Source organism: Anser anser, assembly GCF_964211835.1.
Source record: "Anser anser genome assembly, chromosome: 4".
In the NCBI taxonomy this organism is placed as follows: domain Eukaryota; kingdom Metazoa; phylum Chordata; class Aves; order Anseriformes; family Anatidae; genus Anser; species Anser anser.
The window spans coordinates 2,671,860-2,695,744 of record NC_139724.1 but is presented as its reverse complement, the minus strand read 5'-3'; the positions used below and the strand labels follow the sequence as shown (position 1 = coordinate 2,695,744).

General features: G+C 37.9%; 1 protein-coding gene across 1 annotated transcript in view; it reads right to left on the bottom strand.

Moving 5' to 3' along the window:
- LOC310898397 (uncharacterized protein) overlaps positions 1-23,267 on the bottom strand; it is a 28,576-nt gene extending 5,309 nt beyond the window's left edge. Inside the window, exons 1-11 of the mRNA XM_083833415.1 lie at positions 23,204-23,267; positions 22,165-22,483; positions 20,536-20,675; positions 17,762-17,901; positions 11,373-11,480; positions 10,793-11,050; positions 9,482-9,560; positions 8,194-9,048; positions 6,283-6,482; positions 5,064-5,216; positions 1,299-2,165 (exon numbers count right to left, since the gene is read on the bottom strand). Of these exons, the coding sequence (XP_083689541.1) occupies positions 8,928-9,048; positions 9,482-9,560; positions 10,793-11,050; positions 11,373-11,403 (489 nt within the window). The 5' untranslated portion in view covers positions 11,404-11,480; positions 17,762-17,901; positions 20,536-20,675; positions 22,165-22,483; positions 23,204-23,267 and the 3' untranslated portion in view covers positions 1,299-2,165; positions 5,064-5,216; positions 6,283-6,482; positions 8,194-8,927. The remainder of the gene's footprint in view (positions 1-1,298; positions 2,166-5,063; positions 5,217-6,282; positions 6,483-8,193; positions 9,049-9,481; positions 9,561-10,792; positions 11,051-11,372; positions 11,481-17,761; positions 17,902-20,535; positions 20,676-22,164; positions 22,484-23,203) is intronic.
- Between the last annotated feature and the right edge of the window lie 618 nt (positions 23,268-23,885).

Here is a 23,885-nt window from a genome sequence, read left to right as displayed (position 1 = left end):
CAGGAACATTTTGAATCCTCAGATCTAACTAGAAAAGACCAGTGATTTATAGACAGGGTCCAGAATGCTTCAGTAAAGGTGTTCTAAGCTGTAAGGCTCATGAACATTGCTGCATAGTTACAATATATTTTTGAAAAAGAGGAAGGGATACATCTCAGAACTGAGCCATTTAGCAGCTGGATTATTATTTTCATCATCAGTTACATTCCTCTGTAGGCAAATCACCTTTCCCTTCTGAATTGAATAAGGACTTAGCCTAATACCTACTAAATTTAATAGGTTTCTTTTCCCTGTTTTCAGTGGATCACCTGGTGAGCATGTTTAAGATAACAGCCTGGACATGTTGAACTATAAATACTCTTAAGCAGCCAGACTAACTTCCAGTCTGCCAAGATTACTGAATCTCAAAAGTCATTTAGTAGCAGAAGACAGAAAGGATTTCTCCAGACCGCACTTCTCTTCTGGGCACGAGAGCCACAAAAGCACCCGGACCGACTTATGCGAGACCTCACTAGATTGCAGACTGCTTACACATATGTGCTACATACAAGATCTAGGAGCTGATATCCCAATAAGGATATATCAGGGTGTGTGCGCACACATATGCACACTATTATGGTGTTGTTAGAGGGTACAGTGAGGAATGGATAAGCACAAAAAAAGAAATAAAATTAATAATTTTTTTCAGACATCAAAAATAGCTTTGATGTTAATTTCAAGAATTAAATTTGAATGATTCCAAGATGCTGCTTAAGTGGCCTGGATTTTTGTCCCGATCAGCTGGCTAACATTATAGTTTATATATAATAACTTTCAGACTTTGTTGAGAGCTTCCAACATTAGCAAAAAAATGCTCTGGTCTGAAACATACATGTGACAAATACAGAAGTATCTGCTACAAATTTCCCTGAAACAAAGATAAACCCGGACCTTATTAAATTTCTCCCCACTCCTCTTTGAGAAGGACTGGTAAAGAGGTCTACCGTGTAGAAGAGCCAGCTCTGGGAAGATGTCAGGGAGATCCATCAGGTTGACTAAGCACCTCCAAGGAAAGGTAAAGAACAAGAAACAACAAAACGCATCTGGTCAGAGCGTGTAACCTCCCTACACTTATTTTTGGAAAATGGCTCATGAAATCCTGCCTGTATAAGACTCTAGATTGTCTGTATAAAGCTTCTGCTGGCAATGCTCATTTCACGTGTACAAATAATTAAACCACTTTGGGGAATACAGAGATGACCAATACTAGTAGGTCAATCATTTCAGTGAGACACTGCTGCAGGGTCATTGCAATCTACCTTGCAGAGTTGCAGGAGGCTTCAGGCCTCCGAAGTGTGAACAAAATGCCCAGAAATTTCGGACGTGCTGTGCTGGAGAACGCAGCACATCCAGTGGAAGCTTGAAAGGGAGCAGAAAAGCCATGCTGACAAGTGAGTGCTGGCTTAGATGTGCTTCTGTAGCTTCGTGTTACTGCTCTTCGAGGGTTCAGTTTGTTTGATTTCTGTGGTTGCTTTCCAAATGTTTCTGGAAATTTTAGCATCAGCCTTGAGGCCTGTGTGATCAGTTGTTGGCAGGACTAAGGGTAAATGTATCTGCTTCCAGAGTTCCCAGGGGCTTCTTACTTTTGGTTCAATGGTAATAGACTGAGAAATACATACATTTTTTTTTTCTGGTGTGGTAAGAGGTCTTATTTTCATGTTATCTTGTCATATAAGTTCAAAAGAAATATATGCATCTGGAAAAGCAGACTGTGACAACCTCAGTATCTCCAAGATTATGAATTAATTGCACTCTGTTGATCCACAAGATGCTGCAGCTCCACAAGATGTTGAATGGGAGGAGAGTGAAAAGGAATGGTAAGAAGATGATGCTCTTCAGTTATTCCTAAGTCACCCAAATAAATGCCCGTTGGTATTACTGCCAGTTATCACAACGGAGGGCAACCCTTAGGCTGGGCTAACCAGGAACAGAGGTTCAAGGACGTAGAATATAGTTCAAGACATTTCATTTGGTAGAAATTGTGTGCAGTCATTTAAGTAGTGCTGAATCTTCACTCTGAATGCTTTTTGGTGATTGTTCTGTAAATACTTCCAGGCACTTTCAAAACAAATGAGGGAGGTGGCTGAAAGTAATTTCATCTACAGTACGTTTAGATTCAGAGCACCCTGTTAATGAAGAAAGTTAAAGAAGGAAATTAATTATAACAGCCCCTGCTCCCCACCACAGACACTCCCAACATCAGAGACTAAATGGCTTTCCAAGAGGAAATGAGGTCAGATCCAAGTAGCAATGAAGTCATTCAGAGCTGAGAAAAGAAACATGTTTGAATTTTAGGGTGAAAATAGGTCAATGTTGAGATTTTAGAAGCAGGACAACATTCTCAGAGAGGTGAGAAATGGAAAATATTTTGATGGCAATAGTTTGGACAGACTGAATGGAAGAGGGGAGAAAAGATTTGGTCAGAATAGCGGGGCATCTTGAAACAACCAGTGCATAGGCTAGTGTTGAGACAACGTTGACTGGAAAGGCTGACTTTTGAGAAGAACACAGTTCAAAGTCTTGTGGGGGGGTTAAATATAAGTGGAGAAGGAATGGAGTAACTGGTTTAGTGACCTAGACAGCAGGGAGTGCTAACAGTAAGAGAAAAATGAATAAGAATAATGGTACATACAAGTTCCAAACAGCTAGCCATCAGACCAATTTAACTTTGTCAGAATGCTATTTCTTATGTCTTTGCACATTGCACTCAGCATGCTTAAGAATACTCAGAGCAACAAATATACACTTATTTAATGGCCAGAAAATATCAAGTAAAAGTGATTCCTTGAATTAAGTGCAAATTGTCTGTGGCAGTTCACTGGAACAAAACTATTTGAATAAGGGAAGTTTGGGTTTCCTTTCCAAGTAGAGTTACTTTGCAAAATGTAAATCAGTAGTACAAGAAACTCTTTCTTCTTTCCTTTTGGTTTTGTTATAATCATTTGCAAGAGTGCCAGCATTTCCCAACATTTCCTTACTGTGTTATCTCCAGCTCCACAGAACATCTATTGTCGTAGCCATCTTGATAAGGGCGCAGCTGGGAATGTGACCACTACGTATCAGCTATATGTAACATGATATTTGTTCTCGCTGTTTATATGGCACAAAAGGCTACTGTAACGATCTTTATTGTTCTCTGTTTACAGAGCAAATTAAAGATGATCCCATCACTCCTTTAACTTAGCTGCCTGCATTCTCTCCAGCCACACGTTTGCCCTAGTGTGCCAAGAGGCTGCATATTGCTCCCATTTGGGACACTCGAGGGCAAGTGCGTCCAGCAGCCCAGCCTGCAGCGTTCCCTTGCTTGCATGGGAGAGAGGAATTTCACAGCGAGACATTTGACCAAATGAGTGCATTTTCAGGCACGGGGCAAACCCAGCAATTTCAGTAATTATTCTGCTCATCATCATTATTCAGAATAAGCACGGATGAGCAACTGGATGGCTTACAGAGCGAGTGAAGGAAGACAGGCCTTTGGGTTACAGTCGTCCAAATATAGTCTGTGCTGACAGTGACTGAAGCAACTCTTATGTAATGGCCCTTCACCGACTGGAACAAAACAAGCCGTGACCTTCACATCGCTCCCGTCAGACGGAAGGGAATGGCATACATAAGCCTCCATCACAATTAGGATTAATAGGCAGCTTTATTGGATGCCCACTTGGAAAGAACAAATAATAAATAATTAGCTCCTACAGCCACTCTTTGAGGGCGCACACATGCAGAGCGCGATCTGAGAAGCTGAGTCTAGAGCTCACTGGGTCTGGCTGGGATCGACATCCCTTGTTTCAGAGATTCCAGCACACAAAGTTGTTGCAAACAGCTTTGGAAAATACTGTTTTACAGGAAGGATCTTTAACTTAGCCTGGGTCTTTATCAGTGTTACAGCATTATCTCTCTTTCAGTATATTAGCACCAACTATATTGCACAAACCAGCAGGAACTTTTCACACTTGGAGCAGTTTTTTCTCTTGGAACTGTGAAAAATGATGTATGGGCTGCTATCATTTTATATATTTCAAGCAAAACTGACGGCCAATTGAGGGCATAGAAACCTGCTGAATTAGATTCATCCCCTTAATGATATTTAAGCTTTGGCTCAAGTAAATATTTTTCTAGCAATTATTATGAAATATAGAGTGATTCATACCCCAACTAATGATTAGACATCTGCAATATTTTTGCATAGGCTTTACGTATATCTTTACTAGTCATTTTGTCTGTAAATACAGATTTTATGCATTGATCACCAGAATTAATCAGCTGTCTTTTTTTTTTGTCTGCTTCTTTTTTCTTCTCAATGTGTTAAACACAGCTCCTAGTGCTACTTGACCCTGTGCTACTTTTGACAAAGCTGTAGCTATCTGCTTCCCTATCCCGACTTCTATCCGACAAACCTTTCTGATTCAGAATTGCAGGGAAGTCTTTCCATTTATTTAAAAAAAATCACTAAAGGAAAACAAAAAATGGTATTTCCTGGATGATATCCTACAGAGAAGTAGCTTCTCAATTTCTCCATTGGAAAATGTTCTTTCTTTCAGCTCTTTATTTTTCCTCTGTGGTTCCTCCTTCCAAGCCCAAGCACCACAAAGGAGAAAAGAGCTTAATCACCCTGGAAAGCTTTTCCCTTCCAGCCTTAGTTGCTCTGTATTCACGACCTTGCTAAGTGTTTCTTCCTTTTCCTGGCAATACCAGAAGGCCTAGGAGCAGGGTGGGTTTTAGTTTGTTTGTTTGTTTGAACTCTGTAAAACGGGTTCCCAAAATATCATCAAAATGATCTCACAAACACATAACCTATTTCTCCATGCAAACAAGTAGTCTGGCTCCAAAATTATCAGTGAAAATTACTCCTCCAAAGGTTCTAGCTGTCAATTCTCTTTTCTCACATGAATTTGGTCATTGGCATAACATTCCAGGAATCGCTTAAAATATGGTCCAGCACATGAAATAAAGTATGTAAACCAAGCAGGAAGTGGCAATAGACATCAACAGACGACAGATAGACAGTAATTATATGCACTTACCAATGAGAGAGCTCGGTTTGTCATACACCAGGAAAAACATCGATCAGCTGTATATACAGAGAGCTGTTTGTAGCTAGACGTACTATCATCATTGCTCAATGCAGGTGGCATTAATCTTGGAGAAAGATAAGCAATGCAAATGGTGGAAAACCACTATTTCAGAGGGAAAAAATGCATGTCAGATGTAGGAATTTCTTAAACATCATTTAAAGGTAACGTGCAAATATTTTAAGGTATTTAAAATGTAAATAGCATGTAAAGATTTACACAGTATTTAAATTATTTTTAAAGGTTTTGAAGTATTTTTAAAGCATTAATTTATACCAGTATAAATTCAGGATTATCAAGAATTGAGAAGTTATAGGATTGTGAATTAATTTTGTATCTCTGACGAACTCTGTTCTATAGTGAATGGGTGACAAAGAAAGTTTGCAGTCTGTCTGAGCCCTTTGGTACTACCACAACAGAAATATGAGCATTGCTGCTCTGAGGAACTGCTACATACCTCTTCCTTCTCACACAAGCAAAATCATGAAAGAGCAGTAACAACATAGACAAACTATACTATCACTGAAAAAAGTGCATCTAAGAGGAAATTTAATTCATCTGATGCATAGGAGTGAGAAAGCAAGCTGATACAAGATTATAGGAGAAGATTCTGGTACTATTTGCCACACTGTGACTCAAATATTCTACTGAAATTAATACTCTGTATTTACATGCACGTAATGGATAAGAGATTCTAGTTCTTGATAATTAACGGGATACATGTGGAAGACATCTGGACCACCCAAATTCCTGTTTGGTTTCTATAATGTCTTGTTCCTTTCAACAGCTCCTGATTCCTAAGTTATCACAGCTTTTTAGGCACGCTTGCCATAATTACAGTGGTGCTGGTACATTGTGCATCAAATAGGATCTCTGTAAGCCCTTTGGCTGCTTCCTCTGTGTGCTTTAACAATGCAAGAATAGAAATAATGTTTTCCTTTATATATGTAAACCCTTCCTCATATATTCTGGATAAATCAGGGTTTATATCATCATCCAGGCAATGCAAAATGACGCAGAGCTGACAATAACATGGAGTCAGCATGGCTGAGTAGAGCCTCGCTTGCCAGATAAAAAGCAATAAAAAAGAGCACAACCCAAAATATCCTACCAGTCGTAGAACGGCTGCAGATGACAGAGGTGAACTGATTGATGGTACATAGATATCTACCTCTATGTCAGCTGTGCCTGGTCTCCTGCAGCATAAGGTATGCTCCTGTACCCACTGCCTCTTTCAGGGGCTAAAGTCCTTTACGTGCAGGTCACGTTGCCACCACTACACCCATCTTTCCTCCTGCACTGCTACTACCGCTCTTTTAACTTCCTGAAGTTGAAGAGGTGACTCAACAGGAAGCAACCCATTGCATTTCTCTGCAAAAAAATGAGGACATGTGTATGTAGACAGACACGTGAAATGTTCATTTGATTGCTTGTGCAAGAATCCTGAGCTGATTGATTCATTAAGGAAGCGGTTCTGGCGTGACAGCCTTGCTTTACCTCAGGAACAAAAGGTTGTAGGTAACAGTGATCAGCTAACAATAGCTGCCACAGCGCATGCTGAGAGGTAATTTCACGGTCAAAAATTAAACTAAAAAACATTAGAGCTGTGAAGGGTTGACCAGATTTTTTCATCTCTTTCAATATAATTATATACATACAACTATGAGCCTTCGCAGAGATTCTTCTTATGGGCTCTGGTATGCTGCCATGTTTGATGTATCAAAAGGAAAATATCCTCACAAGAGGCCAGTAGTTGGGTTTCATCATCAGAAGTTCCTGGTGCTGCACATTGCATTAGTGATGCTCCAGCCTTCAGAACAACCAAGAATAGAAGGACTGCAAAGTGCCACCCTGGATAAAAGCTTCTCTCCTAATGGACTGCAATTTTCTGTCCCTCCATGCGGCAGGGAAGAAAATGCCATCCTCATTTGTTTCTCTCTCCCTTTTTTTATAAGTTACTTTAAAACTGTCAGACTGTATAGGTACATCAGTATTAAAAATAATAATAATAATGTACGGATCCATGCCTAATACTAGTACATTATTTTTATCAGTGTGTGTCACAGAGATACTTTCTGGTAGTTCTTTCTCCTTAAATCACATGCTGTACTTACTAGATCTTATTCAAAGGCCATTTTTCAACAGAAAAAACTTCCTGAGACTTCACAAGTCACAGAAACAGGCCCACTTTGAATTCTTTGAATTCAGAAAGTTACTTTAAAGTATCCCTTTGAACAGCAGATCAGTTGAGTGATTCACTTCCAGCTCATTTCTACTAGAATTCAGATAAGTGAATTGATTTCTTTTTTTTCCTTTTTAATCCTATTTGATTTTTGAAAGACTGGTAATTATTTAGTCTTTGTTTTGTGTTATGTACTGCTAACCATGGATTTGTTTGGGTTTTTAATGTTGTTTTTAGAAAACAGAAGGTGTCAAACCCAAACTAGGTTTTATAACAATGCCGTTACATAACCATCCAATTAGTAGCTCATTCAATGCTATTAATAGCAGCTTCCACATCTAAATCATTTTGTGTAGCATGACAATAACTGGCAAGAGGAGGCTTCATATTAGTTGTTCATTCTCTGAAGAGAATAAATGAACTTCATGGAGATTTATGAGATGCAGAATAATGCACTGTTTATTAGCTGCCAGGCTGCTGTGTATTAAAAAGCTGTTTACCTTTCCGGATTCCCAGGAGATTTTCAGAACCAGTGCAATTTGTCTGTTGAAGTACTAGTACTTTAGGAGTTTTAGTCCCAACTGTTTTGTGTGACAGGCCAGGAGAACAACTGGGAGTGGGGAGGCTGGGTTTATTTGTAAACCAAATGCAACCTTGAGCATTGATTAGCCATTAAGCACTGGTCTAACATTCATGTCCCCAGGATCTTTTAATCGGGGCTTGAAGCATGCGAGCCTAATATGTATATATCTTTTATGTACATCTCATGCAGAAGGATACCAAAGACAGAGCTAAGACTGAGGTGGTCTGAAGCCAGGAATTCTCTCAAGTGTTTTTCCTAGTAATAGCATCTATAATTTGGTATTACATTTTATGTTTACATTAACTGGCAGAACGTACCTAATTCTCCAGTGATGAGGATGTTTTACAGTGGTTCAACCAGAATCCTGCCCCGTAATATAAAGTTTGTTTTCATTGTCTTCTTTTTCAGCTACTTTATAGCGTCAGCTATTTCTGGGCGGACGTTTGTCATGCTGCATCCACTTGAGCACAGACACATATAGAGCGGAATCTGAACTCCTTTGAAAAAAATAGGCTGGATTTTTGATCTTAAGAAGCTGCTTGAGCTTCAGACCACAGAATCTGAACCAGAATGTTTTGTATAAAAGATATTCTGAGAGTTCAAAAATGATTTCTATTTAAAAAAAAAAAAAAGCTACTTTAAGAGTTGCAGCATGTGAGCTGTTTTGATCTTAAATTCCTCAGTTCCCGAATTCCAACATGGAAGCACTGAATTTATGAAGAGGTTTTTCCATGCCTTGACAACCTTTCACTCTACATCACAGAAATTTCCTCTTATATCAGATGCCCCCATCTAATATAAAGATGGGGCAGATTTAGCTCATTACATGCTTGTAAAATTATTTCTTCTCCTGAGGCTTGTATTATCTTCTCCTTGGGTATCTTCCCTGCTCCTGAATTTCAGACTGTTTGAGATTTGTGCCTCTCAGTCACGCTCTCCAGCTTTCTATTGTATCACACTCCCCATCAGATGCTGCCTATGGGTACAGAACAGTCTCTTCCGTACCTTCTTCCTATGCACAAGTTGTTTAAAAATTAAGGATCTACTTACACTAGTACAAAATGAGTGCATAATTAATGGGCATGAGTGAATATTGATTCAGGTTTTTGTTTATGCGTTTCTTGTTAGTGGAGTCCTTTAGTCCCTCTTTACTTATCCTATATGTATTCTCACTGAAGGAAAAAAAAAAAAGAATTCTCCTGTCACCCATGTGAGTTAGTCAAAACACAATGCACACACAGATTCTTTCACGGGAATATTAAACCATATACTGTAAATTGCTAACAATGTTTTTTCCTTGGTCTTTCATTTTATTTCTTACTCCAATCTATATATTATTGCTTTTCTCTCTCTCTTACTGTCAACTACTTAAAGTTAATATGCAATATAAAATGTAAAACTGAAACATGAAAATGTAAAATGCCTTACATCATCTCTTTAGTGTTCTGCACAAGTGTAATAATAAATACTCTATTTTTATTGTATTTCTCTTGCTGTCATGACAACGTATTAATTTTATATGTTCACATATCGAACATCTATTTCAGTGAAATTCACAACATATTTATACACTTACAGAATACATGAGATTCCCAAGTGACTTACCTACAATGATGGTGAATATGTGGCCTATTCACATTTATGGCTAACTCTTCATGGAGCAAGTTGCGGATCTTTTGTATGTCTGGTGGGAAAGTGGAAAAAAATGGTAAGAATTTAAAACCTACAGCACTTTTTGTACCTTCAGACTGAAGGTACAACAACTCGAATGTATTAAAAATGAATTCTGTACAAATGGCAATCTGACAATCTGATATTGCCATTACTGCAATGGTGTTTGTTGGTATCTAATGGAGGTAAAACTTCCTTGTGGCATGAAATTACTTCCCTGACCGCTTACAGAAAAGAACTAAACAGTGCTGCAGTGCATGACTTCTTGCATGCTGTACATATTTATGTCTCCTTGACTTCAGAACCGGGAAGAAAACTGCTGTCAAGGTTTCTTTCTGAAAACACCACCCTGGCTGAGATACTCTAAAAGATACTGCCATGTTTTTGATGAATTTCATTTAATGGGGAGGGGGGGAAGAAACTAATCTTTCATTTAAAGGTGTGGGGGGGAAGAAACTAATCTAAGTGAAAACAAAGATTTGAATAATAGATTTTCAAAACTCAGCCAGCCATTCAGAACTGGAACAATCTGAACAACTCTGACTCCTGTCTGAGTTTCAAAAGAGATAATTAAATTAGGCTGCCATTTTCCCCCATTTTGTTGAACAAGAAGAGTCATTTTTGTGTAGAATGCCTTGGTAAGATATGCTTTAAAAATGCCTGGCAAAGCACTTGGCTCAGAAAAGCAGGCTTCCCAGTTAAAGCCCGTGAAGCAGATTCACCTTCAGTGTAGATCTGTCAAATGAAAGACTTACAGAAAAATGACTGTGACCCATTTTGTTTTATCAAAAGCATGTCTGTGATGCTCAGATAAAGAACCATATATTGCCTGAGTGCTCAAAGCTATTTATATGAGAGAAGATTGCTTTATAAGTAAGGATTTGTAGGATCAAACTAGCATAAGAACGTCAGAAAAGCCCTGCGGCATCACACCAATGCTCCGTCCAGCCCAGCGGTTTGTCTCTCTCAGTGGCAGAAGGAAATGCCAGGCGGGTATGGGAGCACAGAGCCTGGCTGCTTTCTCGATTCACGTGCCACCCCCTAACCACATGCACAGCTGACTTTTATATCAGTACACATTATATATTGCACATATAAATCGCCAAGAGGGAATGGGAAGAAAGAAGAGGGATCAGTCTGTGACATTTTCCCATTCACCATGAGCTATATTGTATCTTAGAAGATGTCTCTTTAAAGGAAAGCATTGAAAGCACTCACAAATAGTTCATTAGATAGTTTACCGACCTCTTGATATGCAGGTAACTTTAGTCGGTGTTATAGCTGCCAGTTTGGTAAAACACGTATTTACGTATCCTGTAGTAGCCATCATATATGTGCACCTAATTGTCTGGCACACCCTCCTAAACAAGCTTCTTATTTCCAGAACAAGTGGTCTTGTTTGCCAGTCATCATCAATGGGCTTGTTCGTGGAAACTGCAAGCGATGGGCTGTTCCTCAGTTTCAAACAGCACTTCTCTGAGCAGTAGCAGCTCAACTCGGTATCTTGCAAATGAAAGATGTACCATGTAAGCTTTTTGGTGCCTTGAAGCTGGCTTTATTTGCTATGTGTACAGCACTGATAGTATTTCAGAGACAATTAAAAAATATCAAACTATTCAAGCAGCTTTTCATCTGACAAACCTGCAAGTGAAGGATTAATATGCCCCACGAGACTCTGAAATATAAAAGCTTTGTATTTATTTCAACAGCCCTGCCAAAGTGTTTAGAAAGGCTGCTTCCTGAGCATTGAAGTACACCTCTCATCTGCATTTATAATTTAAAATCTCTGTAAGTATAAACAACAATAGCTTGTGAAAAAACTCACCCACAATCTGTAAAAGAATAAGTTCATCCATGACGTAAAGATTGCCAGAATGTGGAAAGAGGACTCCAGTTGTATTGCTGCTTTCACCTTCTCAATCTCAGCTGAAAACTAATAAGATATTATTTGACCCTGAAACCTCTGATATAAGGAAAAAAACATTTTCTAGATGATTAAAGCAAAATAGTTCTACACAGTTCTCTGCTCTTCTTGCAGTCATTTTCAAGGTTTCCTCATTTTTTCTCAAAGAAAAAAAAAGATTAGAAATACCACGTATCAGTAATGGTGCTGGCTTTACCAATTACAGACATTTTTGGAAGCTCACAGAAACACAAGTTTCTGATGTGAATAAGACACATGCTAATAATAAGAAGGGGAAGGCCTCAGTTAAGACTTCGGTGCTTTGTCTCGGTGTGTTTTCTTAACAAGTAGGGTTGAACATTAGTCCCTATCATTTTCCAATACATTTGCTTTACCTTTCAGATTTTTCTAAGGTGGATGAATACATTTTATAACTGAACTGCTCCAATGCCAATTATCCATCTCATATTTCTATAGAAGGAAGGGATATGCCTTACGTAAATAATTTACAAGCAAATGCTGTAGTTGAAGTTATGGGCATTATAGCTCTGTGCGTATCTGTTAAAATCTTAGATCAAATTGAATATATAGATTAACATAAGACAGTGAATGGAATATCAAGAACCACGGAGATTCAAGGCAGCAGTACTGCCCGGTTTTTCTAATGATCAACCTGCTCAAGAACTGACTGTTTACCTTTTGATGCTTCTAAGACAACACTGAATGCCCTTCTCAAGGGTACGTTTCCTTCATTTAGAAGTTGTGAGGCCTAGTTCAGGGGTAACTGCGTGACATGCAGTGGTCTGCTTTGCGGAGGGAGTCAGGCACAGGGACCTAATGATCTCTTCTGGATTTAATAGCTGTGACCAGAGAATTTAAACCTTACCAGTAGGTAATGGCTTTGCCACAGAGAAGCTAGCTTTTTAGGGGAACCTGGGTTGAGTCCTGCCTGTGATTAATTGCTGGCTTTCCAGCCAAGCCTTCCGGAGACATTATCTGCTGATAGCTCGAAAACTACCTGCTCATCATTAAAACTGAAAGAGCTCATTTAGAAAGATAGCTGCGGGGAATGAATGGGCTCCTGTTGGAAATCCTGGATCAGAGAAAAACAATCCAGTTAACATGCAATCCTGTGGTATATAACCTGCAAGGTTAATCACGTAGGAAACAGATAACCTCTGCAACAGATCCACAGCCAAAACATGATTGGCATGTTAAGCTTCTGGCCAACAATTTTAGTTTAAAAAATAAAACCTGAACAGTGTAAAAAAAACCCTGGGCTCCGTTTCCCAATGAGTCAGGAAAAGGTTTAGTCTTTTTTGATGATAAATATCTGAAATAATTGAAAAAATACTGTAGGTATTGCTGTAAAGAAAAACACGTTTATGAGACCACTATACATTTTCATAAAGGACTATTTTCAGATTGTGAGTTTTATGTTCATTGCAAAGATTCAGAAAAGCTTTCTCAGCAGAGAATCATCCAAGTAGGCTTGACAGAATTTTTAAAATGCTTTTTTTGGTGAGTAAAAAATTGGTCATCTCTAACACATTTGAATCTGAAAAAGCATAAATAAATTGATTATGATAATATATAGTGGACTAAAACAAAAAGATGCTTGCCATCTAAAAGGCACAGATGAACCAGCTTAGTTATGCCTCCAAATTAATGGCCTCTGAGAGAGCAAATGGGAAACAGGCTGGTGAGAGCACATACCATGCAAGAACAAAAGTGGTTCTATTTCCTGCTATCAACAACAGTCTCTACTTGCTTACTATCCCATTTTTCATTAAGTTAGAAAGACACTTTCTTAACTGAATAATAGCTAGTTTGTTTCTTTTTGATCAGGTTCATAAAAACACACAGAATGGACTGAATCTGAAATTGTACCATGGATGAAAACATCTGAGCAAACTGGAAATCTCTGCAAGAAATTTATGAGCTACTTACTATTCTTTCCAGTTTTTTATCTGATTCTTCTGCAGGTAAGTGTATCTACAGGCCTTGTATTTCAAAAAGGCATGCAACACATGGAAATTTAACGTAGGACCAGAAGGCTCCTTTTATCATATGGCCAGTCCTCACCTTTCCTCCTTTGCTAATTAGATTGAAATTCTACTGCCAATACAACATTAATGGTTAGAAACCTTTGCTTAATATCCAGCCTATATGTATTCATTTTCACCTTGGAGCCATTTGTTCTGTTCCTCTGTTGTCCTTTAATTTCCATTATGCTTGTCCTTAAATGCTGTTTAATATCACTGCTGCGTTGAGAGTGCAGTTGCGTTCTTTTTCAGTCTTTGTCTTTAGTCTCTGGTCAGAAAATAGCTTTCCATTTCCCTGTTGTCCTCAAATCTGGCCTGACAGCTGCTTGGATTTGATTTTCTCTTTTTCAAGTATGGTTAAATCAGATTCTACATATTATTTATAATTACATAAATAAAATCTAAGTGGTATGGCGTGTTTTTTTTTTTTTTTTATTTAGGCATGAACTATCAGATCACTTCACTGAGTGAAATTGGAAAGAGTACATTTTATATACTGATATGTATTGGACTGATATATTTTCTAACTAATCATTTCTTAAAAATAGGGTCTCAAGTTTCCACTGTACAGCTCGTAATAAAATACTATGGCCCCAAATCCTATTTTTTTTCTGATTTTAACAGCATATTACTGTATTTCCAGGGGAGATACATATGAGTTACGAAGTTTGATTGCACAATAATAGCTGTTTGGGGATTTACAGCCCTTGCTATCTTCTTGTTACAAAGCTAACTGCCAAACATGTGAGAGTATCTTTCAGGAAAAACAATTAGCCATGCACAATGAAATCATGGATTATTGCTGTTTTGGAACTTTTCCGAACTTTTGGCAGGATTGCTCTGGAGACCCATATAACCTCTAGCTGTAAGCCCCTTGATGGTTGGGACCCTATAAATATCAAGGTCAAGAGCAATCTCTGCATCTAATTGTCCAAAGAAATAAGTTTCTGGCTCTTTTCGTGATGTCATTGACCTTCAGAAAAATAATTGCTAAGGTTAAAACGTCTCTTGGTGATCTGTTGAGCACTAAAATTCCTTACTCGCAGTCATGACAACCCCCACCCCCGAGCTGGTATTTGTGACCTGCCAACTACCTGATTGTGACTCTCCATTAAGTTTTAGAGGTTGGATGGCTTAGGGAAGACTAAGATAAAGTCTATGCACTGATCTAAGACAGCGAGGAGAAATGCCACCTTTATATTTGGATATGGATCAGTGGAAATAGTTTTCAACTACTACTCATGAGCTGAAAACAATCGTTAATTCCTTGCAGCAGCAGAATTTCCGTATTTAAAATGAACATCATTGTTCAGACGTGACTCTCAATTTACCATCTCATTTGCTTTCCTCAAAAGGTATTTAATGTGATCAATGTACTCATGTAGGGAATCAACCAAATTACAAAAAAAAAAAAAAATCAGCACATAGCAAACTGACTGACTAATAGGGTTTTTGAAGGGAATGAAAAAATGCACAGGGCAAGTCTGTTGTCTTGACTGGGCTCTAGGCTGTGCACAAAGTATCTCAGAAGGCTGAGCTGGTGGACCAGATTTATATGGGCAGCCCCAGGCCAGCCTGAGAGCTAAGCACGTCTTACAATAACCTGAGGTTAATTTTAGATTCCGAAGTAGAAAATAAACCAGCAGGACTATGAATAGTCTCCACTGAACTAGGACTTGATGGGGGTATATTAGGAGTACTTTGTTTCTGGAGCTAAGAGGCAAATCTCTATTGCTAACAGTGCCTGAAAAATAGCAGCAGAAAAATAAAAAACAATCAGAATTTTGTGTTGATTAACATGCACCCAGATTAGCTAGTATCACATCTGGTGTAAAGTTTTTTGTTGTTGTTGTTCGGTTGGTTTTTTTGAAGTGAACTGGTTATCAGTAGTTGGATGAAGAATCAAGGTGATAAAAGGGAAGTTCAGTACACTATGAAAAAAATGCAGCTAATCCCTTTCTGAGGAGCTGACAAACTAGACGCTTACTGTCTTGACCAAAGCTCTACAAATGGAAGTATAAAGAGGAATTCATCACTAGTTTCCGCTACAAGTACATCCTTGAGCACTAAGATCAGGAGTAAGTACCCACCTATAAACTGAATGGTAACCTCAGACCTCTAGTACTGAAATAGCCGTGGAATTTCTACAAATTATAGAAGAGCCCCCTAACTCAAAAATCCATTTATAATACTGAAAGATGGTATGTCTTAGTTGGTGTTGAAGAGACAGTTTTAGAATCCCAAACCAGTTTTATGCAAAAGGAGATGTAAGAATTAAAATGAATAAAGAGACTGATAATTGAGAACTTAATAAAAAACCTTCTATTAGATGCACCCAAAACCACAAGCTTTGGCTGAAAAAGAAAACTGCGGGTTAAAAAGTGGTCTGGCTTTGAAAGAAATGAAAGCGATGATAAAGCAATATAAATATTGCCACTTTCAGTTCCTTGAAAGTAAGGCTGCTTCTGTAAATAATATATCCTTCTTTCCCTTTCTGGGTTAAGGTAAGGGTCTGTCCTGCTGACAATGGGAAATTTTACATTGATGCCATGGGGTGACCTTTAAAGCTGGTCCCTTCCCAAATGAACTGTAAAGGATCTTCTGTTATACCAGAGTCTTAAGTACAAGGTTAGCAAGTAAGTGATGCACGCAGTGTTTGGCCCAAGCTCCTTCCTCTTGCCTGAGTCAGTCATGTATAAATTAAATAGGACTCATATATTCTCCATGTCTCCTCTCACAGCCTTTCATCAAAATTATTTAAAAATTTATTTCCTTCCTCCCTCACCTGTTAATGTTTTTCAGCATTAGCTGAAGTTGCGAGCCCAAGGTGAGAGACAGCTAGAGGAAAGAAAATCACAGAGCAGGATCACAAGGCTGCCCGCTTCTTCTGAACTTGACACTTTATTTCAGCAACTCCACTGGATCCCACTCTTTCAAACCTTTACATTTTTTGCCAGCTCAGAGGCTCCAATTTCAACATTTTCTTTACAGTAACTCCTAGTTGCGGCAAGCCAAATGGACATATTTTTCAACATAGATAAACCCCCTTCACTCTCATCTGAGAATAAGACCAATATGTGGAGTGTTCAATGCATTTTACTATTAACATAAATACAAACAAGGAAGCCAAGTCTGTAAATTACATGAGATAGGCTTCTCCCAGAAGACAAGAAGGAAGTATATGAATAAAAGAGCATATGTAAGGCAAGGCTGAACCCTAATAAGACATCTGTGGTAAGGAAGGAGAGAATAAATCTTTTCCTTAGTCTCCCTGTGGAACTGCATTAATCTGGCCTCAATTAGGCTTTTCTTACCTATTGCCTTTCCCCCCGTGAGCAAGCAAATAAAATCTGTAGTGAGGAAGGAAAGAGGACAGCCACAGCCAAGAACGAATGAAAAAAAAAAAGGAAAAAAATGTAGAAAATTATCCTTTCAGAGCAAGAGACAGTTAAAATACAGTGATTAAGCAAAGCACAGCTCTTCTCTGAACCATTTATAAATTTACACAGCTTATGCACTACATTTTCTCTGCCCAGAGCCAAACAACTAAGACTCCCCCTTTACAGAATATTCTATCAGATGTGGAGAATGAGGTGATGGTCTTGAAGAAGGGATCCCCCCTTGTACAGCCGTTTCTGTCAGTCACTGAATCCTGCTCCCTTCTTAACACAGCCTTGAGGGTGAAGTTTTCTCTTTTTCTCCCTCCCACTTTATCAGCTTTGAATGTCTAAAGAACAACCACATTCCTTTTGGGCTCGTACTGTACAGACTATCGCATTTTCAATAACAGAAAGACAGTCACTTCTTATGTTCAGGTGCCTATTTAACTCTTACACGTGTAAAAAATGTTGTGGTCTGTGTAATATAAAAGTGTCTTTATTGTGAAAGCCTATTTATAAGGTGCTGACAATTAGTGAACTACTGATCCAGTAAAGAGGGTATGTTTGCACACCCACAGCACATCAGAGAAAGACACCAAGGTGCATTCACATGTGGCTTAGGTATGTGCAAAGTATGGACTTAGAAGCAAGCTTCACAGACTTCAAAGTGTTATCTTCAGAGTATGGACTCGGACTCTAAGTCAACTACTTTGAGGCATATCGTTAAGCTCTTAAAAACAGCAAATGAAGCAGAAACATCAACAGAAATTATTCAAAGATTTCCTATCCAAATGTTGTTTACATTTGTTGAAGTCACAGACAACAAGATTACCGCTTCTACTTCTGCTAAAAAAGAATACGTATACGCATCTATCCATCCATTTACCTGTCCATCCAGCCATCATTTTCTGATACATCATAGCACTGCAAAACCCTCTAAACATCATCTGATTAACACACCGTTCACACCACGTAGGACCCAGATAGCATCTTCCTTCTTCATCATCACGCAGCCTCTGTAAAAACCTGAATGTGAGTGCGGCCGGTCAGAGGGCCCAGCCCCTGGAGCAGCCACACGCTTGGAAAAGCCAGGACTTGGGGACGCTGAGTGCACTTGTGTAGCCCTGACCGAACTCTCTCCACCTGGGGGAGATCAGCTTCCTCCAGCCTTGCTCTGCAGCTCCCGCAGTCCCTTCTCATCACTCCTACTCCACGCATACCATCATTCCTCTGTGGCGATCCCAGGCTGTTCAGACTTTCTCATTTTGTTCTATTTCGCTGCATAACCCCCTCCCAGGTAAACCACCTTGCAGCAAAGGAAGTAATCAGGACTGCCCATTGATTTTACTGCTACAACATGGTTCTTAACTTGGCACTCTGCCACCTTCCCCACCTAATTTCTATTTACAGCTTAAACTCTTTGAGGCAGGAGCTGTTTAATACCCGAGGTTTTCACAATGCCTAGCCCGCTTGTGATCTCTCTCTTGGCCTTTTATTTTTATTTTTTAACCTTTTCCTATATAATGCATATGATTCATTAATATGAAGTCTCCCGTAATATAGAACATCTGGGTTTTTTTATAAGTATGTGTTTATTTTTTCATTTTAGTTACTCTGTGAAATTGTCAAGCCAGCTGCAGGGTATTTTTTCTTAACGGGATCCTTAGCAAGTTGATGCAACTAGGATGGGAAATCCTTTCAAATTTCATCTCCCAGGGATAATCCCATGTTGGTAAATGCTATTTCCTGTTTAGATGCTTGTGTTAGGAGAACATCCTTCTTCATAGCTGCATCTTTTATTTAGTTTTGAAAAAGATAATCCTTGGGTTATTAATGCTTTCTATAGTCCTGTTGAGCTTGGCAGAGTTTTCTTTCCTTATATTTCACAACACTCCCCCCCCCCCCCCATATATTCCCTTGAAATGTTTCCTCCATCTGTTTTGTATTTTAATGCTTGGATGATGTTCTGTATTTTGGGTGATGTGGCCATTTCTATATAGGGCATTATCTACTATGCCTTTAAAAAGTACCAGCTTTGCAAATTAGGGACGCAAATGCTGCTAACCATCTCATTACTGGTCAAACAATGATTTTTTTTTTTTTTCCAAATGTCAGATAACAGATGGTGAACACAATTTTATTTCCCCTCCTTTAAAATCTACCATTTGAGCTAGCAGGAAAAAAAATAGAAAAGGGGAGGACTGGACACATGCTTCAGTTTTTAAACATATTTGGTTTTAGTCAGTATTTGACAATTAAAACCTGACCAGTTCTATAGTTAACAGCATTTTTTCCCCCCTATTTTGGTTAAAATTTCATACTCTGAAATCTATTCAAAATTGACAAACTGTTTACTGTTTTATAAAGTTAATCCGCTTTTGCCTTTAAGACAGTGATGTCAAAATAAAATTGGTAGGTTCTTCTAAGTTTTTAAGCATGAAAAATAAATTAAGCTACATTGTAAAAAATGCATTTAGATTATTTTTAAGCAAGGAATTACTATTGTTATGATTTTCTTGTAGCAAACTGTTCTGTTCTAGGAAGATGGTGTAAACTGATGAAAAAAGATCCATGGAATACACTTCATAATGCAGAATTTTATGTATGGTCTAGAAACATTACCTACTATTTAAACATTGCATCATTTGATAGATACTTAGTACTTATATTGCATTTCTATTAACGGATACATATATTTTCATCTTTCTGTTTTTGTTAAATTAATACATTACAGGTGATAGAAGGTATCCCAAGGATAACACACTTGAAAAATACCGTCTATTGCAGACATGAAACGATAGATTTGAGGATGAAATTTAGCTCAGAAGAAGCCCTGTATAATTTGGAAATGGGTGACAGTTCTGAGGGACTGGAACTCGGAAAGATGTTACAATAACCTTCACTTCAACCTCTGATTTGGTATTTGTGTCTTCCTCTGTGAATTCATGCAAGGAGTACACTGTGTGAAATACAGTGTATTCAGCTGGACTCAGACTCTGTAGGGTGGCTGACACTACGGTCTGTTTTATTCCGAGTGTGTCTGATGAGGCCTCCAACTTGGTCTAACTGGATGATGGGGTTAAATGTGTATTTCTTCTCATTGGAACTGTTATCCATCATAAAACCCTTAGGATAAACTTTGCAATCTTGTCTCTATCAACATCTCTAATGACATTATTAGGACTTTTCCTTGAATACATATTGAATAACTACTAAATATTGGACATTTAAAAGTAGTCTTGACTTTGAAAGTAACTATTTTATTGGGGAAAAAAGTAATTGATTATGATGTCTTCCACTGTATATAATCATTTACATATTTATTACTGTTTGTTATCCTAATGTGTATTACTTGCTACCACAAAAAGGCTGTTTGTACACAAGAGAAGAAAATGATAGAAAGCTCCTATCTAATAAATGCACAGTATTATATGCTAAGATCCGCAAGATTCAAAGAGTAATTGAAATTCCCTGGAGAGGTGAGAGCCAACACTGAATATATTTTTCTTTATTTATTTACCTCTTCTGATGTATTTTCTCAGTTGTTTTGTTCAGAGAACAAGGAAAATGTTTGTTTTATTATTAAACTTAGTGTTGGAGATTTTAGAGTACTTTCTTACTTTTATAAGAAAACTATATTGTCACTTTAAATACACCTACCTTTTGCATGGTCTGAATAAAAGTCCCAGAGGAATAATGAAAATGTTCTGTCTCATTTTTGAGCAAACTATGGCAATATTTCCCATTCACTTCTGTTCCAAAATTTTCCATTAGCAGAATCTGAATCTCTTCTTTGCCACCTTGATGGAAAAGGACAGGAGACGATTTAAATTTCTTTAAGTAATTTAAATAACAGCAGCAATATTTCATCTTTCTTAGCTGCCTCGGCCAAAACTCATCCTAATGCTCCTCCAAATACTTTTATTCTCCCCTGCATATTTAGCTGATGCCAGCAGATGCTTAGCCTGCATGTCAGCCCTCCAGGGATGGAACCATAAATGTCTTCCTCAAAACTGCATTGAGTACCATTCCCCTTGCAGCAAAACTTAATGACTTCAGATTGGAATCAAAAAACAAATGAGGCCCCTCACTAAGAGGAACTCAAGTTATAGTTTGCTCTCTTATCATTGCTTGAACTCAGCCTTCTGCAACCCTTGAAAGGCTTTCTCTCTTTAAAATTCATGTATTCCGTGGATGGTGCTCCTAGCATCATCCTGACAGGGATGAAAGGCAACGGGGCAAAAACAAGCACTGAACAACCATTTTATTTGATCACCCTGCACTGAGTAGATCTGTGTCTAAAGAAGGGAATACTTTTCCATTAAACTGAAAGCAGACAAAAATAAGAAGATCACATAAAATAAGTCTAACCTTTGCAAAATTAATTGCCTGACTGAATTATGCATTATATTGGTGAGACTGGACAGTTAAGTTTATAACAGTTTGTGTATGATTGTATAAGAATGGTTGTGTTAAGTATTCTATCAGCGTTTCTGAGTTGGGACAAAGCTTAAAAATGTACTAAAAAGCAGAGGCTAAATGAAAAGATTTCTTTTTTCATTTTTTTCCTGAAAACATGGTTTTCAAGCTAATCATATGCTTTTGAGATCCTAATTCACGATTTCTGCATGACTGGGCTTGGCAGTACTCAATGTTTGTTACCAGCTCAGTGTTGCTGTGAACACTGTGAACAGTACCCCAAGTGAAAAAACAAAGAAGATGAATATGTTCTGAAGACTGAAAACTTACTAAGGAAAATTGACTTGATAAGAACATTTTCTATTCATTTTGGTGATACAGAGAGATAGGAAAACTCAGAGAAAACAAGTTTGTTTTGCAAGATTGGATACACTGCTATTAAAACAGAAGAAGAGATAAATATCAAATTATAAACACCAGTTCCTAATGTAATTCAGTTTCCTTCTGTTGGTTTAAACAGGTATTAAACTGACTTTAAGGCAGCTGTGTCAACTCCCGTCACAGAGGGGTTGAGTCCTGAATATGTACGAACTTGATTTCTTACAGCTCCCATGTTGTGTAGAGGCTGATCATATCTCATATCTGCCAAACAAATGAACAAAACCCAAATCCCTCACCACATGAACTCAGTTTAGTACATTTTGTGTTGCTACACATGTATATACAAGTATATTGTCTCTCTCTATATATACATACACATTTGTATATAGAAATAATGAGTATATAAATAAACAAAATGGTATGTGTGTACACATACATATAAATTAAAAAAATGCATTCACATGAAAATTATAAAGACATTACAATGACCTGATCACGTGCTTTGTCTTTACTCCTTCCATCCATTCACTCTTCACACTAGCTTGCCCCCAGAGTAACAAGGCCTGCAACTAGAGGGAGAGTAACTTCTCTAAATCTCCCAGTACTGTAATCCCGGATTTGAAAAGTAAAGTGGTACCATTACAGCAAATAATTGTACTGCTGGAGAAATAGGTCAGAGCTGCAGTCCATCTTGACAGTGCTGCCAACAAACGAGGTCAGGTTTTGCTTTCTTTTATCATGCTGTTGCTTTGAAAGAAAAGACATTTTTTCTATATTGGTAAGGGTACCACATACCCAAGCAGCAACCCTAGAAAAGATAATAGGAGAAACTAAATCTCTGGTCTCTCTAGTCTTAGGTATCCAGTCACTCCTCACGGAACAAGCTCTTGCTTGTACTGAAGGCTTCCAGTGTTTCCCTTTGTGCATTCCACCAAACACATGCACAAATTAAATCAATCTGATGATGCTCTTCTTAGGACTTTTCATAAAAATCACATACATACTTGCAATTAAGTAGCATACAGCATGCATCCTCAGTGTAAAGAATAAATATGCAGACACATTCACATCATTTTCTGTCGTTACATGTGCAGTGGTTGGTCACTTATTAAAGAAAAGTTGTCTCTACAGAACTACTAAAGGAAATGAAAATACGAATCTGAGAATTTTCTGCAATTACTTCTTTGGAATGTAGTCATTCAAGAAGGAATTTTGTGCAGCTGGTATAGGCAGTACAGCTACAAGAAACACAACTTTTGTATAAACTCTTTCTGATCCCTAAGGAAACCTCAGGAAAGAGGCTATTGCAATGCAGATTTGTATGGTTCCCTGAAGAATACCGCACTTGCACAAATCCTTCCCCGAAGAGATTTAGCTTTTCAACAGCATACACTCAAGAACAGTTAATTTTGATGGCTTCTGCATACTTCACTGATGCTTACAAGTCTAATGTTTAGTTTTCATATCAATTACTACACGAGACTCTATTCTGAGTCAATACCTTGTGAGCTGCTATAGCTACACTTACTTTGTCAGATGTATCCATCCTCTGTGCAAACAGTAAGTTTGAAGCAGGCTGGTCTCTGAACAAGCTAAAGTGTAAAGAAACAACCAAGATGTAGTCAGTTAAGTTTTTTGCTATCAAGCATTAGAAGCATGGAAGAAATACACAGGCACATTCTCTGTTCTATATAACACAATGCAAATTCTATTCTGATTCACATCAGAGAACTTGTGCATAATACCGTTGATTTGAATAGGAAGACTCACTTGCAAGAACACAAGTGAATCCACTGCTACAATCTTGTTTTCAAGCATTTCCAAATACTTGCTTTTTGTTAACAGATGTTAGCTTTTATGCAATTACTCATGATTTGTAAAAATCTGATCAGCTTGTGCTAAGAGTGAGCTGTTAATTCCTTTCTGATTAAAGCAGTTTATCTTTATCTGAAACTAAAAGTTTGCAGTCAACATTTTTCAAGTTTTCTATTTCAATAATGCTCTAGATATATACATTATATATTAAATAGGTACAGAGGAAACCTCTTAAAACAATGAAATATAAATGAGTCATTTGGTAAAGGCAATGCATTTTTCTACCAGACTGATACTTTTTTTTTTTTTCTTTATGGAGGGATAGCATAATCTAATGAACCTGGCAAAGGGGAATTGCTATTAAAATAATTAACTACTACTTCTTATTTTTCAAA